We start from the raw sequence: 16941 nt of genomic DNA, 5'->3' as shown, positions 1-16941 counted from the left end.
TCTTACACTCACACAGACACACACTCACAGACACTCACTCACACTCACACACTCACACAGACACTCACTCACACAGACACTCACTCACTCACACTCACAGACACTCACTCACACTCACACACTCACACAGACACTCACTCACACAGACACTCACTCACACAGACACTCACTCACTCACACACTCACACAGACACTCACTCACACAGACACAGACACTCTCTCACACTCAGACACACTCTCACACTCACACAGACACTCACTCACACAGACACTCACTACAGACACTCACTCACACTCACTCACTCACACAGACACTCACTCACACTCACACTCACACAGACACTCACTCACACAGACACTCACTCACACTCACTCACTCACAGACACTCACTCACACTCACACAGACACTCACTCACACTCAGACACACTCACACAGACACACACTCACTCAGACACACTCACACAGACACACACTCACACAGACACTCACACACACACACACACACACACACACTCACACTCAAGACACACTCACACACACTCACACTCAAGACACACTCACACACACACTCAGACACACTCTTACACTCACACAGACACACACTCACAGACACTCACTCACACTCACACGCACTCACACACACTCACACAGACACACTCTTACACTAACACAGACACACACTCTCACACTCAGACACACACTCACACACACTCAGACACACTCACACACACTCTTACACAGACACTCACTCACACTCACTCACACTCAGACACGCACTCACACTCAGACACACTCACACAAACACTCTTACACTCACACAGACACACTCTCACACTCAGAAACACTCTTACACTCACACAGACACACTCTCACACTCACACAGACACACACTCTCACACTCACACAGACACACACTCTCACACTTACACAGACACTAACTCACACTCAGACACACACTCACACTCACACAGACACACACTCTCACACTTACACAGACACTAACTCACACTCAGACACACTCTTACACTCACACAGACACACACTCACACAGACACACACTCTCACACTTACACAGACACTAACTCACACTCAGACACACTCTTACACTCACACAGACACACACTCACACAGACACACACTCTCACACTTACACAGACACTAACTCACACTCAGACACACTCTTACACTCACACAGACACACACTCACACAGACACACACTCTCACACTTACACAGACACTAACTCACACTCAGACACACTCTTACACTCACACAGACACACACTCACACTCACACAGACACACACTCTTACACTTACACAGACACTCACTCACACTCAGACACACACTTACACTCACACAGACACACACTCACACAGACACTCACACTCACTCACACACTCACACAGACACTCACACTCACTCACACACACACACTAATTTAGCTTAAATGCACAAAATATTTGCTACTCTAATTCTTCTTACTGTAACTTTTCTATTTTCCTATCTCTAATATTCCTTTGCTTTCTTTTTAAGCATGTTTAACATATTTATAAACAATATATGATTTATTTTGTCTCTTCTACATCCAAGCCACATCACAGTGGTTGATGGTCACCATAGCAACACTCAAATATATTACAACTGAAATATATTAAATATAAATTCAAAAGCTCTTTTGGTATATGATATATCATATCAAATGTTATGTTTGATATCGGAGCGCTCCATAAAGCTTTCGATTTAATTTCTCCACAGACACTGAAACGTACAATGAGATCACACCGTTCTGTCAGAGTTCATGTGACTCACCTGAATGCCGGAATCTGCTGCAGATACATGTTTACCTGAAGACGCTTCGCTGCCTGAAGCACAAGACCAGTGAGCTGTGAACACACACACATACACAAAATCAGTCTCTATCAGCCAGAGTCAGAAATTAAGGTGGGTTTAATACAAAAATGGCACTTAAAATTAAAGGGATAGTTCACCCAAAAATTAAGTTTCTCTCATTATTTACTCACCCTCATGTCATCCCAAATGTGTATGACTTTCTTTCTTCTGCAGAACATAAATTAAGATTTTTAAAAGAATATTTCAGCTCTGTAGGTCCATACAATGCAAGTGAATGGTGACCAGAACTTTGAAGCTCCAAAAAGCACATAAAGGCAGCATAAAAGTAATCCATACGACTCCAGTGGTTAAATCCATGTCTTCAGAAGTGATATGACAGGTGTGGGTGAGAAACAGATCAATATTTATGTCCCATTTACTATAAATCTCCACCTTTGACCAGCCCGACCAGTAGGTGGCGAAATGCACGAAGAATGCGAATTGCCAAAAAAACAAAAGAAGAATGTGGAAGTGAAAATGAAAGCGGAGATTTACAGTAAAAAAGGACTTAAATATTGATCTTTTTCTCACCCACACCTATCATATCACTTCTGAAGACATGGATTAAACCACTGGAGTCGTATGGATTACTTCTATGCTGCCTTTATGTGCTTTTTGGAGCTTCAAAGTTCTGGTCACCATTCACTTGCATTGTATGGACCTACAGAGCTGAATTATTCTTCTAAAAGTCACAATTTGTGTTCAGTAGAAGAAATAAAGTCATACACATCTGGGATGGTATGAGGGTGAGTAAATAATGAGAGAAGTTTCATTTTTAGGGGAACTATCCCTTTAATTCCTCTATTAGGTTCCAAGAGGCAAAAATTGCCCATTAATGGAAAAGTTCGTTTCCGACCCAGCCTTCAGCATGAAATTTGACTTCATGTCTATAAAAGTTATTTTTGTGCATTTCTTCTTAAACAAAATGATGATGCATGAGGTTTAAGCAAATGAAACTTTAAAATCTCATAAGGAGTCAAAGTCTCAGCCACACATCATTAATGTCTTTTACAGTGTGAATATTTCCTGGTTGGATTCTGATCTTTGGAAGCACACTGTTTGCTTCAGGCTGATCGCTGTAGCTGTGATCATACATGGAGAATGTCGAAACATCTGCTTATAAAGCATCTGCATATAAATATCATATCATGCTATTAAAGTACCATGTAATCATACCATCACTTTACCAGAGTAAAGCTACAGTTTGGAGAGGGTAGTATCTGCACTGCAATCTGTTCACTATAAAATCACACACAAACTGGACTTTATCCTGAGTAAAACTGAACTGCGATGCAAAAGCTGTTAGATGGCACACTGACAATTATTGTCATGTTTCAAACATTAGAACAAACGAAATAATTTTTTGAGATTGTTAATCCCTAAAAAAAAGAACACCCTCCTGTTTAATGACTAGCTACCTGACGGTGAGTGGGCAGCATTTGGAATAGCTGTGACATCTGATAACTTCCTACTAAAACTACCGCCACCACTCACGTTATCAGCAAATGACAACCGTAAAATATTGTTTGTTCTTTTTGTAAATGAAGAAATATAACTAATGCAGTGATCATATGAAGTGAGTTGGGCATTATTTGTTTATCATGTAGCCTTGTTATTAATCCGTGAAATTCTACGTCTGAACAAAGATGAATTTGGGATTTCAAATGTGGTGCTGTTATGTCCTCTTGTGGCATGTGTGATAAGTGTCACTATACCAGGTAAACTATTTAATTTCCAACAGTTCTTTAAGGCCTTTATTGCCTTGATTTGAGAATGTAGCAGGTTTACATGCAAAATGTTTATAGGAAAAATCTCATTTTATGACATAAAACAGTTTAATACATATGAAAACACACTAAACATAAAACATATGATTCTCTTATTATATAGTAACTTATACATGGTGCTAATGCAGTCACGACACCAATATTTCAGTAGTATGCAGTAACAGTACCAGTAAAATTTCACGATTCTTGATTTCAATTTCGATACCACAGAAAAGGAGGTAATAATAAACTATTCAACACGCTCCTTTAGTCTATTAAATAATAAGTAATAATTAAAACAAACGCACGTTTCCTTTGAGTGTTTCTCAATTAAGTAAGCACTGTTTCAAGTTTTTTTTTTTTAAGTACTACACTATGAAATCAGTTAATTTTTTTTCTAATTCTATTTATTTTTTTCCACGTTTTCAGATTTTCCTTCTGAATTCCATGTTTTTTTTTCTCCCCAATTTGGAATGCCCAATTCCCAATGCGCTCTAAGTCCTCGTGGTGGTGTAGTGACTCGCCTCAATCCGGGTGGCGGAGGACGAATCTCAGTTGCCTCCGCGTCTGAGACCGTCAATCCGCGCATCTTATCACGTGGCTTGTTGAGCGCGTTACCACGGAGACGTAGCGCGTGTGGAGGCTTCACGCTATTCTCCGCGGCATCCACGCACAACTCACCACGCGCCCCACCGAGAGCGAGAACCACATTATAGCGACCACGAGGAGGTTACTCCATGCGACTCTACCCTCCCTAGCAACCGGGCCAGTTTGGTTGCTTAGGAGACCTGACTGGAGTCACTCAGCACGCCCTGGATTCGAACTCGCATCAATACTTGCTGAGCTACCCAGGCCCCCCAAAATATTGTGTTTTAATTAAATAAATATATAGTCTGCATGCGCTGCGTGCATCACAGTGAATGAGCACTCTCTTCTGTCATCTACTACAACAATCACCGCGCATGATGCTCATAAAATGTGGTGTTTTCAGCATATGAGTGGCTTCACACATTCACTTCGAAGCGTGCAGCATGTGCAGATTGTATATTTATTTAATCACATCCATTTGCGGTTTATTAATCACACTAGGGCATACCACAATTTTAATTTTATTAATTTCAGTCCATTTCAGTGTAAAGGAGTCACAGAACACACGCTCAAATGAGCATTTATAAGCAGCTGTGTGTTAGTAAGACGGAGCGCACGGAGACCGAATTGAGTCGGTGCTCCGTACTGCAGAAACACTGGAATCGTTACATCTTCTTAATTTTAGTCTTGGCTTGGTACCAAAGTACGGGTACTTTTGACATCACTATATAGTGCCAACTGGGACGTACTGGGTTGATGTCGATGGCCGTTTCGTGCTCCTCCTTCCTCGGGTTCATTCCGAAAATGTCTTGGACAAACTTCTCATCCGCCTGATAAAAATGAGGTGATGACATGATGATGGGCGCTCCTATGAGGACAGACAGAGATCAAGACGTTAACAGAGCGTCACAGCATGACAAACACACTCAAACACACTCTTACCCTCTTTACAAGCGCTGACGTTCAGAAGACCGGAACCCAGACAGTTACCGGCCGGCACACAGAACCCTGCGTTATCTGGGTTAATCGTAAGATTAGCGAAAACCTCGCTGGGGGGAACAAAACGGAAACCGGGAATCCCTTGAACGCTCACGTCAGACTCGTACAAGGCATACAGAGACCTGCCAACACAAACACAACACAGCTGAAAATATTTCAGGAGCAAAAGACAGCAAAAAAACGCATTAACACCAGAATTTGAAGGGATTTGAGGAATTAAGACTAAATTAAATACACAGTTTGAGGTTAAAAAAAACTAACTGTAAAAGACCAAACGTCCATATTATGTCCAAAACATGATTATAAAGAATATAATTTTTATTTCACATCATGTGACTTTTATGAGAAAAATTATAAAAAAAAGATTTTCAATGGCTTTCATAAAAGGTTGCGGTTCTGTTAAAAATTATCCACCGATTTAAATCCCCTCAGTTTGTGCCAAACACACTGGAGTTTATATACGAGTGTGATTCTGAAAAGCTGATTTATGTTTACAGTCACTTTGACCTACTTGAGATTTACCAGCTTTGTTTTTGTCACTGTCTGATTTCATTATAAACTTGAGGAATTAAGAGCGACTGCAGTGGTAGATTTTGTTTCTAGACTGTGATGTAACATGGTTTTTTTTATTATTAGGTTATAACTTAATGGATTGTTATTAATTTCCAAGTTTTTATTATTTATTTATTTTTTAAATTCAACATCAACAGAGAGCAGCATGAAAACTGAGGCTTTAATACTGGCGTACTGCTTATTGCACAGTAAATACATGGCAAAAAAAAATAAAATACAAAATATCTAAACATTCTTAAAAGATGAAAATAAAATTACTTTAGAAGCAGAATGACATACTATATTACAGTTTTTTTTTGAGAGAGAGAGAGAGACAGAGAGAGAGAGAAGGAGAGAGAGAGACAGAGAGAGAGAGAGAGAGAGAGTGAGAAGGAGAGAGAGAGAGAGAGAGAGAGCGAAGGAGAGAGAGAGAGAGAGAAAAGGAGAAACAGAGAGAGAGAGACGAGAGAGAGAGAAAAGGAGAAAGAGAGACAGAGAGAGAGAGAGAGAGAGAGAGGAGAGAGAGAGAGAGAGAAGGAGAGAGAGAGAGACAGAGAGAGAGAGAAGGAGAGACAGAGAGAGAGAGAGAGAGAGAGAGAGAGACGAGAGAGAGAGAAAAGGAGAAAGAGAGAGAGAGAGAGAGAGAGACGAGAGAGAGAGAAAAGGAGAAAGAGAGAGAGAGAGAGAGAGAGAGAGAGAAATCAAACAAAATTGTGTGTGGTTTATGCTTAAAACAAGAAAAAACTATTTTTGACATAATTGATATAAGCATCATAATATCTTATGTCATTTTGCTTCTTAAGTAAATGTATCTTGTTTTAAGAATGTTCTGATATTTTTACTAGAAAACAAGATTACAATAATAGAAAGAAAACATTTTTTGCAGTATACTGCTTGCTATTTTTTATTTATTTTTTATTGTATGGGAAACAGCGCTCAATATGTGATGATGAACATTTCAGCGATTAATTTAGCAAGTGGCGTCATCTCAGAAATAAATACAGGTTTTTTTTAATTGTTCAGTTTTGTGTAAAAATGTGTTTTGTCTGTCTGATCAAATAATGAGTCAAGAAAGTCTTATTTAAATCTTATTTAAGTCTGTTTAAAAGTCTAAATCACAGCTGATATTACTTCCAATCAGAGGTCGACCAATAGAGGATTTTGCCAATACCGATAACTAAGGTGGTGGAAAAGACGATAACCGATTAATCGGACGCTAATTTTTGAAACGTGGCTTGTTGAGCGCGTTACCGCGGAGGCGTAGCACGTGTGGAGCATCCACGCACAACTCACCACGCGCCCCACCGAGAGCGAACCACATTATAGTGACCACGAGGAGGTTACCCCATGTGACTCTACCCTCCCTAGCAACCGGGCCAATTTGGTTGCTTAGTAGACCTGACTGGAGTCACTCAGCACACCCTGGATTTGAACTCGCGACTCCAGGTGTGGTAGTCAGCGTCAATACTCGCTGAGCTACCCAGGCCCTCCAGCCCTCGCTTTATTTAAAAAAAATAATTATCAGAGGAACATGGATGCAACTATCAGTGATTCGGCATAGATTTTTGCTTCCAAAAAGCAACTATCGGCACCGATTAATCGGTAAAACCGATATATCGGCCTTCCTCTACTTCCAATTCACTCATCACACTGGAAATGTAAAGAAATAGCAAGAGTAGTGTGATTGTATATTGTTCTGAACATTTAAGTAACAAATGACCCACCTACAATATGTGACTCGCATTACTACATTTAGCAAAAATCCCTGCTTGATCAAACACCAGCCATGAGAAACTGTCCCCTCAGTGTACCCTTATGTTAGTTCCAAAATCTACCGACAGTCTTGTGAAAGGATACACAATTTCTGTTTTTAATTTATTTATTTTGGAGTAAATATTTTGGGGGTAAAATGTTTAATTTCAGTATTTATGTTTATATCTCAACTGCTATAATTAAAAAAAACCTCATTTCCATCGACCACTAGCTCTTACCAGCACAGACCTGAGGCCAGTGTTTATAAACTGACCTGTGATTGACAGCGAGCTTCGTACCTGCACAGATCAGATGAGAATATATAGAGTTTTTCTGCTTTTGTGATGACCGGATGGAAGGATGCTCCATCTGTGCCGTTGATCATGTTACACTCATCTGTACTCCACCAGTTTAATGAACTGATAACAGACAAAATAATCAATAATTAAATCTGCTCTGCTCTGCTCATACAATTCATGCAGATGAGCAGGCTTTATCCTATGGAGATACATTTTAGGTCAAAGGAGTTTTGTGTTGACGTCACCTCTGTCCATTCCACTCGTCTATACGAGCAAAGTCCTGATAGTTCTGCCTCCCCGTGAAAAGCACATATTCATCACCATCTGTGCTGTTTTTCTGAAACATAATCAATGATAGTAGTATTAAACTAATATATATATATATATATACACCAATCAGCCACAACATTAAAACCACCTGCCTAATATTGTGTAGGTCCCCCTCATGCCGCCAAAACAGCGCCAACTCGCATCTCAGAATAGCATTCAGAGATTATATTCTTCTTACAACAATTGTACAGAGCATGATTGTTGGTGCACTTTTTAAAGCGTCTCACTTCGGTTGCATCGCATCATAAACACACAGTTTTGGGGCACAGTTTAAACATGTTTCGAGACCCTGAATTCAGAGTTGCGCTCTGTCCAGCTGTGTTTGAACACATCCATCATCTTGTGCTGTCTGCCGTCACTGAGCGTAGTTTGTTGCCTGTGCAGCTGAACTTGCGCTTACTGCCCCCTGCTGAAAACATGAAGGTGGTACTTCAAGCTAGAATTGCTTTGATGGTAGGAATAGTCCTTATTATGGTAAGGGGGCATGACTAATCAAAATGCATTATTTTTTATATAATTAATCACACTGAATTAACATGTTAAAACAGCAACTCTAATATTTAAACATATACATTTATATGAAATTTAGTGCAATTTATTTGCTGAGAAAAGCCAACAAATAAAGGCAATTCATAGACATTACATTAACGTGGCAGATGAGTAAAGCATTGAATAGACAATGCAAAAGTGGTTTTAGAAGTCAATACATTTGTTGTTTTATTTACATACCATTGAGCATAGCCTATCATTGGTCTATGGCCCAGAGCAAACCATTTAATCCACTTGATAATTTCGTGGATTAAATTTTCAATCAGTCAGAAGTAGGCGACAGAGTTGAAAATAGTTCAGTAACTGTTGTTTGGCATGGTGCGTGTTAAAGACATGCCAAAACATGCTTCGTTTAGGTGGTATTTCAAGCTTGGATTGCTCTGAAGAATTTACATACACATCAGAACTGTGTCGAATTTTCTGAATGGCTTAAATTTTATTTCTACGGCCGCAGATTTAGTCTGTCTACTCAGTGGTCATCGTATGGGTCGGTACCTTGTAGAAAAGTCCGAAGTGGTCATCCGACACAAACGGTTTAAGAGCTTTCAGTAGTGGATCTTCATAACCCCAAAGCAGATCACCGACTCTGAACGTCCCAAACACGCCGATACTCATGGACTTCATCAGGTCAGAGATGACACGGTTGATGATGGGGTTATCTTTGTATCTATCCATCACTGTCTGCATTCAAACACACACAGAGAGAAGAGTACCGTTATAACACACGACATATTTAAGTCTGATGAACGAGTGAATGCAAATCTGTCCAGGATGATTTCTGCACATCAAAAAAAGCACAAAGCCATGACTGAATGATACTTTTATTGGTGGTTATCTAATAAAACCCATCTTAGTCCTGGCACAGTTCAAATCATCAGAGCGAATCTGTGAGTCAAATGCAGGACATTTTCTGCTGTTTCATTGTTACACCTGTGTTTCAAAGGTCAGAATAACACTGATTCTCACCACAGCAGGGATGTTGGTGGTTCGAACGATGTCATCCTCCGAGCCGCATGACATTTTTGGCTCAAAAACGTACGTCTTTGGATTGACAGCCGCCACTTTAGTTCCGTTCTCCAGAAATTTCACTTCCTCCATTGGCCGATACTCCCTGAAAGAGGAAATTAAACTGTTTAAGTTGGTTTATTTACTAACTACATGAAAAACAAAAGAATGTCATGGACACGTGCTGCTTTCTAAAAACAGAACATGTGATTCAGACAAATAAATGGGCTATTATGGCACATTTTGTTCACATGACCACACACAGTTTTGAGGGTGTAAAGGATCTGGTTTTATATGTTCCACCTGCATGTTGGTTACACCACATGACTTTGACTTGGTGGACAAAAGTTTTTTTCAAATATTAATAAAATATTATCCTGCACTATTCATGCCAACATTTCTTTTTTTCAAGAATTTCAGCTTTTCTTTTTCAAGTAACATTTTTGTATTGATTCGTAGATATGTAACAAAGGACAACACAACATATATACACTGAATCAACATTTAACATTTAACCCCCACTATTACCCCTCCCCAATCACCAACCCCACCCTGACCCCCAACAAACCCCCCTGTGGTCACATATAAGAACACACACACACACACACACACACACACACAATATATATGATAATTATACATAATTAAAACTAAACTTTTCTCTCCACAGCCCCTCTCCGAGAGTCACCCAAAAACGCTAAATAACTGCCCCATTTCCTGCCCCAGCCTTCTGCTTGACACCTCCTCCAAAGCTGCCACCCTCCCCATCTCCGCACACCACTCCGGAAATGAGGGCGCTCCATCAGACTTCCATCCCTTTAAAATAACCCGCCTACCAATCATCACACTGGTCAGAACCCAATTTTTTGTGTGTTTATCCCACATATTAATGACCGCCCCATCGCCCAAAATACAGAGTCTGGGGCAACATGAAGTTTGAGTGCCCAATACGTCACACATAAACCTCTGAACCTTCAACCAAAATTCTTGGATCTTAACACACCCCCGAAAAACATGGGTTGTGTCTCCATCTTCAGACTGGCATCGCCAGCAGGTGGGTGTGTCTTTAAGACCAAGCCTGTACAACCTAGAGGGGGTCCAACAGAATTTCAGCTTTTAATGAGACTTTAACTTTTTTACTGTCCCCGAGACGGTTTCACCACGTGACATTTTTAACTTTTAGCCCCAGAAAAAATATCCAAATGATTTTAAACTCATAGCAGAGGTATATTCATGTATTTGTTTTGTGTAAATTGCATTTTTTTATTATTTTATAGATCAGAGCCAAAAAAATAAAAATAAAATAAGTGTCACATCATTGACCCAAACACTTAGATAAGAAAGTCTGAAGGTTATATATGTGCGTGCTAAATTTGATCTGGTGTGTCATCAAAACTCGTGAAAGAGAAAACTGTGACAGAACAGTCATGACAACAAGACAAAAATATAACAAACATCTGTCTTAGTGCCAGTTATGCCACACATTCTGTCATCATTCATTCACCCATTCCAAACCCAATTTTATTACATCTTTGAAACCTATAAGCCGCTCTTTTCCATATAATGACAGTGAATGGGGACTGGTGTTGTCAAGCTCCAAAATGGACATAAAAGGACTATAAAAGTGTCACCACTATGGTGGCCCAGTGGTGCACAGCACAACTAAAGTACCAAAGCAAATAAAAGCTGAAAACAAAATGTTCTTTATTAGAATACAAGGCAACCTCATTGGAGAAATCAAAGTGTGCTAGCAAAAGGGATAGAAGTTGTCAACATAGTGTTTATGTAAAATAAATTAAATAAAATTGAAATAAAATAACCCAGATGTTCAGAAATAAAGGTATAAAATAAGAAAAATGCAAAAAAATCTTCTTAGCCAATGTAGGTCAGAGTCCTGCACGGGTCCTGTTTTGTAAACCCGCACACGCAGTGCTTAACAGAACACCTGACTCGTTATTTAATTCAGTACCGGACCTGTTTAACATGTGGACTGCGGTCCGAACCTCACCCGCATTCAAATAAATCTACTACATCATGTATACAAAATTGTTTATTTGCTTGCGTCACACAAGCAATCAGTTTAACATTAGCCACTCTGAGTCGGAGCATTTAAGAAAAATAGACGGGGGGGGGGGTTGTGGTTAGCTCAGCGAGTATTGACGCTGACTATCACCCCTGCAGTCGCGAGTTCGAATCCAGGGCGTGCTAAGTGACTCCAGCCAGGTCTCCTAAGCAACCAAATTGGCCCGGTTGCTAAGGAGGGTAGAGTCACATGGGGTAACCTCCTCGTGGTCGTGATTAGTGGTTCTCGCTCTCAATGGGGCGTGTGGTAAGTTGTGTGTGGATCGTGGAGAGTAGCATGAGCCTCCACATGCTGTGAGTCTCCGCGGTGTCATGCACAACGAGTCACATGATAAGATGCGCAGATTGACGGTCTCAGAAGCGGAGGCAACTGAGACTTGTCCTCCACCACCCGGATTGAGGTGAGTAACCGCGCCACCACGAGGACCTACTAAGTAGTGGGAATTGGGCATTCCAAATTGGGGATAAAAGGGGAGAAAAATGACAAACAGACAATAGACAATTAACAGAAAAAGATGAGAAATAGCCTTGGCCATGGGCGCCTGCAGGATTTGGGCACGCACAGAAATCTGCCTAATGATTTTGAGAAAAGCATTTTTGCAACTATTGGCTAAAGCATTTCTTCCAGTAACCGTTCAGAACAAACGCGTTTACTAAAAAAGCCAAATGCACCACAACGAATGGAGCAAAAACGCATACTGGACACACTTCATGATTTATGAAATATTCTGAGAGTGAATGTTTCTCAGTTGGAGCGCTCATGGTACACACAGTGCGTAAGGCTGTACAGATGCAGACGCCACTTGCCTTGGCTATTTGACCGGCAGTTCGGCCCGTGCCTATTGATTCCCGACCCGCACCCGCACTGCAAATTACATCAAACATTAGCAGTTCACCCTTCGGGTACCTGCGCATGTGCAGGACTCAGATGAAGGTATTCATTTTTATTTAAACCAATCAATCAATAGAAATTATCAAGTTTACGTACAAAGTACTCATTGTATATCAAACAATGTTTATGTATAATCATAAACCCTTGCAGATAGCGTTCAGACATCAGAAAAGTTTATTTTTTTGCAGTCAAGTTCGGGAGATGAACTTGCGTTGTGGACGTGAAAAAGGCAAAAAAAAAAAAAAAGAAACCAGAAGACTTTGACCTCTGAGACACTGGTGTTCAATCCATTAAGGTTTCAAGACTGATTGAATAAAGATTGAAAATGCAATATAGCCTTGCGCGATTACTAAACAGCAAAAGGCTGTGTTTTTAAAATCAGATAATCTGCATTCACCATTTCAGTCAGCGCTGTGCAAGCACGCGGCACCCTCTAGTGGTACACACTGAGCAATACAGCAATATTAAAAGATTTATAATTACAATTCAACATGCAATGTTTGCCAAAATGATCGCTGCCCAAGTCTTGGCTATAGATGCAGTACACGTGAAACAACTCAAAGAAAAACGCAATAATTAGTGATCTATCTGAATCATCATGGTAAAAGGAGGAGCGTTGGATGATTGATTCTCCTATATACAGTATAGCCTATCCATATGATTTGATATGAAACGCCTGTTATTGTCACTTAACTAAAACTTTATTATGGGCATTTAAAGAAAAGGAGACCATTCATCAACATGCACAGAACGCCAAAGCCAGTTATGGTCTCATTAAAGGGATAATTCACTCAAAAATTAAAATCCGCTCATCGTTTACTCACCCTTATGCCATCCCAGATGTGTATGACTTTCTTTCCTCTGTGGAACACTAATGAAGATTTTTAGAAGAATATTTCAGCTCTGTAGGTCCATACAATGCAAGTGAATAGTGACCAGAACTTTGAAGCTCCAAAAAGCACATAAAGGCAGCATAAAAGTAATCCATACGACTCCAGTGGTTTAATCCATTTCTTCAGAAGTGATATGATAGGTGTGGGTGAGGAACAGATCAATATTTAAGTCCATTTTTGCTATAAATCTCTACTTTTGACCAGCCCTGACCAGTAGGTGGTGATATACACAAAGAATGTGAATTGCCAAAAAACAAAGAAGAATGTGGAAGTGAAAGTGAAAGTGTAGATTTTCAGTAAAATGGATTTCAATGTTGATCTGTTTCTCACTCACACCTATCATATCACTTCCGAAGACATGGATTAAACCACTGGAGTCTTATGGATTACTCTTATGCTGCCTTTATGTGCTTTTTGGAGCTTCAAAGTTCTGGTCACCATTCACTTGCATTATATGGACCTACAGAGCTAAAAATAATCTTTGAAATTATTTATCTAAAAAACTATCCCTTTAAGCCAGTGTATACATGCATGTTGGACAAAGTTGAGCTACAATCACACTGTACAATCACACTGAAATATTACAGCTGTCTTTTATATCAGTCTCCATGTTGTTACTATGTTACGTTCATTTCGAGTGCGCACAAACGTGCAGCTGATCAGATTGGAGGCGGCGTCAAGCCAAATGCTATGAAAATGTTTTCTCTTCATTATATACATCCTTTGGTGGACTCAGGGGCAGAGCCAGGAGTTTTTCACAGGGGTGGCCGGGCAGGGGCCAGCAATCAGTCTGTGGTGGCACAGAAATTTTCTGCCAGTACATGTTAAGTCTTTTGCCCAAAAATGCCAATTGCGAGTGGGGTGGCCAATGGGGTGGCCAGGATTCAGTCCATGGTGGCCACGACCACCCCACTGGCCACCCCCTAGCTCCGCCACTGGGTGGACTGACAATGTATCTAACTACAGTGTTTAAAAATATTTTTATGCAAAACCTAGAGTCTTTGATTTAAAAAATAAAAAAATCGGGGGCCTGGGTAGCTCAGTGAGTAAAGACGCTGACTACCATCCCTGGAGTCACGAGTTTGAATCCAGGGCGTGCTGAGTGACTCCAGCCAGGTCTCCTAAGCAACCAAATTGGCCCGGTTGCTAGGGAGGGTAGAGTCACATGGGGTAACCTCCTCGTGGTCACTATAATGTAGTTCTCACTCTCGGTGGGGTATGTGGTGAGTTGTGTGTGGATGCTGCGGAGAATAGCGTGAAGCCTCCACACACGCTACGTCTCCGCGGCAACGCGCTCAACAAGTCACGTGATAAGATGCACGGACTGACGGTCTCAGACGCGGAGGCAACTGAGATTCGTCCTCCGCCACCCGCATTGAGGCGAGTCACTACGCCACCACGAGGACTTAGAGCGCATTGGGAATTGGGCATTCCGAATTGGGGAGAAAAGGGGACTAAAAATAAATAAATAAATAATTCAAATAAAAAAAGTGTCAAAACGTAAATTCAATCCATCCCTAGCCACAATACAATCAAAATAAACCACAACACAACAAAATTAAGACACAACACATGAAAAAAATTAAGTGTTTAAAAAAATTATTTTCTGTTTATTTTGTTGTGTTGCTGCTTATTTTCAACTTTTGTTTGCTTTGCTAATTTTGTTGTGTAATGCACCCCTGAGCCACCGTACACAACGCCTCTTGGTTCAGTATATTCCAAGTCTTCTGAAGACTCTTACAGTCTCAGTAATTTTAAATTCACCTTTTGTGTTTCACAGGAGAAAGTCGGTTTGGAACAACACGACGATGAGTAAATGATGACAGAATTTTCATTTTTGTGTAAATTAAATGTTTACCTTTACGACTGACCTGTATGTGTACGGTCCGATCTGTATGACGGAGGGTTTGTCTCCATCCAGAACCTCAGTGGGATTTGTTAGATTGAAGAAGTAAAACTGCATGTAAACGGGTGGTGGAGGGTTTTGCCACACTGAAAATGCTTCTGTTCCATTTTCCAGAACTACTTCCTGTAGGGGAAAGTGAACTGTGGGTAGAGATGACTAAAGTTCACTTAATGAACTCAATCATTTAGGAAGAGAAACACACTTACTTGTACTGTAAACATACATATAGTTATTTAATAAGAACATTTAACAACAAACAATCTATTCTTCATAATCTCATATATGCAAATATTTACCTATTACAAACTGTACATGGGTCATTGAGAAATAAGGTTGTCCAAGGTTAAAAATTAGGAATATTTTAAAATGTGTCAGGTAGACGTAATTTTTGAGTTCATGTTGTTTTATAAAAAACATTTATAGCATTTTGTAAAAAAATTTTTTTTATTATTTAATGGCTTTATTGAAATAGTTTCCTTGCACCTTGATTACATGAGAGTGTACAAAACTTTATTATTAATTTAAAAAAAAAAAAAAATTCAAACATATGATTCAAGGTGAAAATATATATACATATATATATATATATATATATATATATTATTTTTTTTTAAATTTTTTTTACAAATATCATGCATTTTTAAGAAAAGTATATCAAGAAATTTTCTCATGGTTGCACCAAATGACCTGAACAAAATGTGACTTTTCAATAAAATGTCAAAATATTTATATTTAATGATATGACAAAATAATGATTTGTTTTTAAGTCTTAAAAAAATGTGTGTATCTAAAGTGATCATCTCTGTTTTATGATTTTTGTCACATGACAACAATATTTCTACCTACTCTTAATCTATATTAGACTATTAATCATATTTTAAAATATTAATGTTAAGTGTATGTAAACTTCTGACTTCAACTGTAATCATGCAAAATAATAATAATAATAATAATCAATTTCAGACTCAATATTTAATCTAAATTCAGCACTTATAATGATAACACTAACATATATATATATATATATATATATATATATATATATATATATATATATATATATATATAATTTCTTTGACACATATATTTCAAGCGAAACAGTCAAAGCATTTATATACAGGACACAAAATAACATGTTTCATGAACATACACTGACCTTCTTTATTCTGTTGTTTAAGAGATTTTGAAAGACCTGCGTCAGAACCATCGCGATCCCGGCGATCAACAGCAGAATACACAACACTCCGGTGCTGTAAATACAGCAGGACTTGAGCTGCATGACCCGGTTCGGTTCGGAGAGAGAAAGAGAAAGAGAAAAGTAGAAGCTGGTTTGGACTGAATATTTACATGTGTGTCAAGAACTCTCAACAGCAGAAATAGAGTATGAAATCAACATTTGGCGGAAATAACTGTTTATTAACCTGTTATTCATTTA

The 16941-nt window shown here is 39.3% G+C and overlaps 1 protein-coding gene and 1 long non-coding RNA gene across 2 annotated transcripts in view; both read right to left on the bottom strand.

Moving 5' to 3' along the window:
• The window catches only part of scarb2c (scavenger receptor class B, member 2c), a 28269-nt gene extending 11402 nt beyond the window's left edge, over window positions 1–16867 (bottom strand). The window contains exons 1-9 of the mRNA XM_051680961.1: window positions 16663–16867; window positions 15472–15629; window positions 9695–9839; window positions 9224–9409; window positions 8095–8186; window positions 7850–7969; window positions 5190–5368; window positions 4997–5115; window positions 1813–1886 (exon numbers count right to left, since the gene is read on the bottom strand). Coding sequence (XP_051536921.1) covers window positions 1813–1886; window positions 4997–5115; window positions 5190–5368; window positions 7850–7969; window positions 8095–8186; window positions 9224–9409; window positions 9695–9839; window positions 15472–15629; window positions 16663–16785 — 1196 coding nt within the window. The 5' untranslated portion in view covers window positions 16786–16867. The remainder of the gene's footprint in view (window positions 1–1812; window positions 1887–4996; window positions 5116–5189; window positions 5369–7849; window positions 7970–8094; window positions 8187–9223; window positions 9410–9694; window positions 9840–15471; window positions 15630–16662) is intronic.
• The window catches only part of LOC127430884 (uncharacterized), a 134127-nt gene that overhangs the window by 13838 nt on the left and 103348 nt on the right, over window positions 1–16941 (bottom strand). The window lies entirely within an intron of this gene.

Source organism: Myxocyprinus asiaticus, chromosome 40, assembly GCF_019703515.2.
Source record: "Myxocyprinus asiaticus isolate MX2 ecotype Aquarium Trade chromosome 40, UBuf_Myxa_2, whole genome shotgun sequence".
Classification (NCBI taxonomy): Eukaryota; Metazoa; Chordata; class Actinopteri; order Cypriniformes; family Catostomidae; genus Myxocyprinus; species Myxocyprinus asiaticus.
This window is presented reverse-complemented; position numbering and strand designations above follow the sequence as displayed.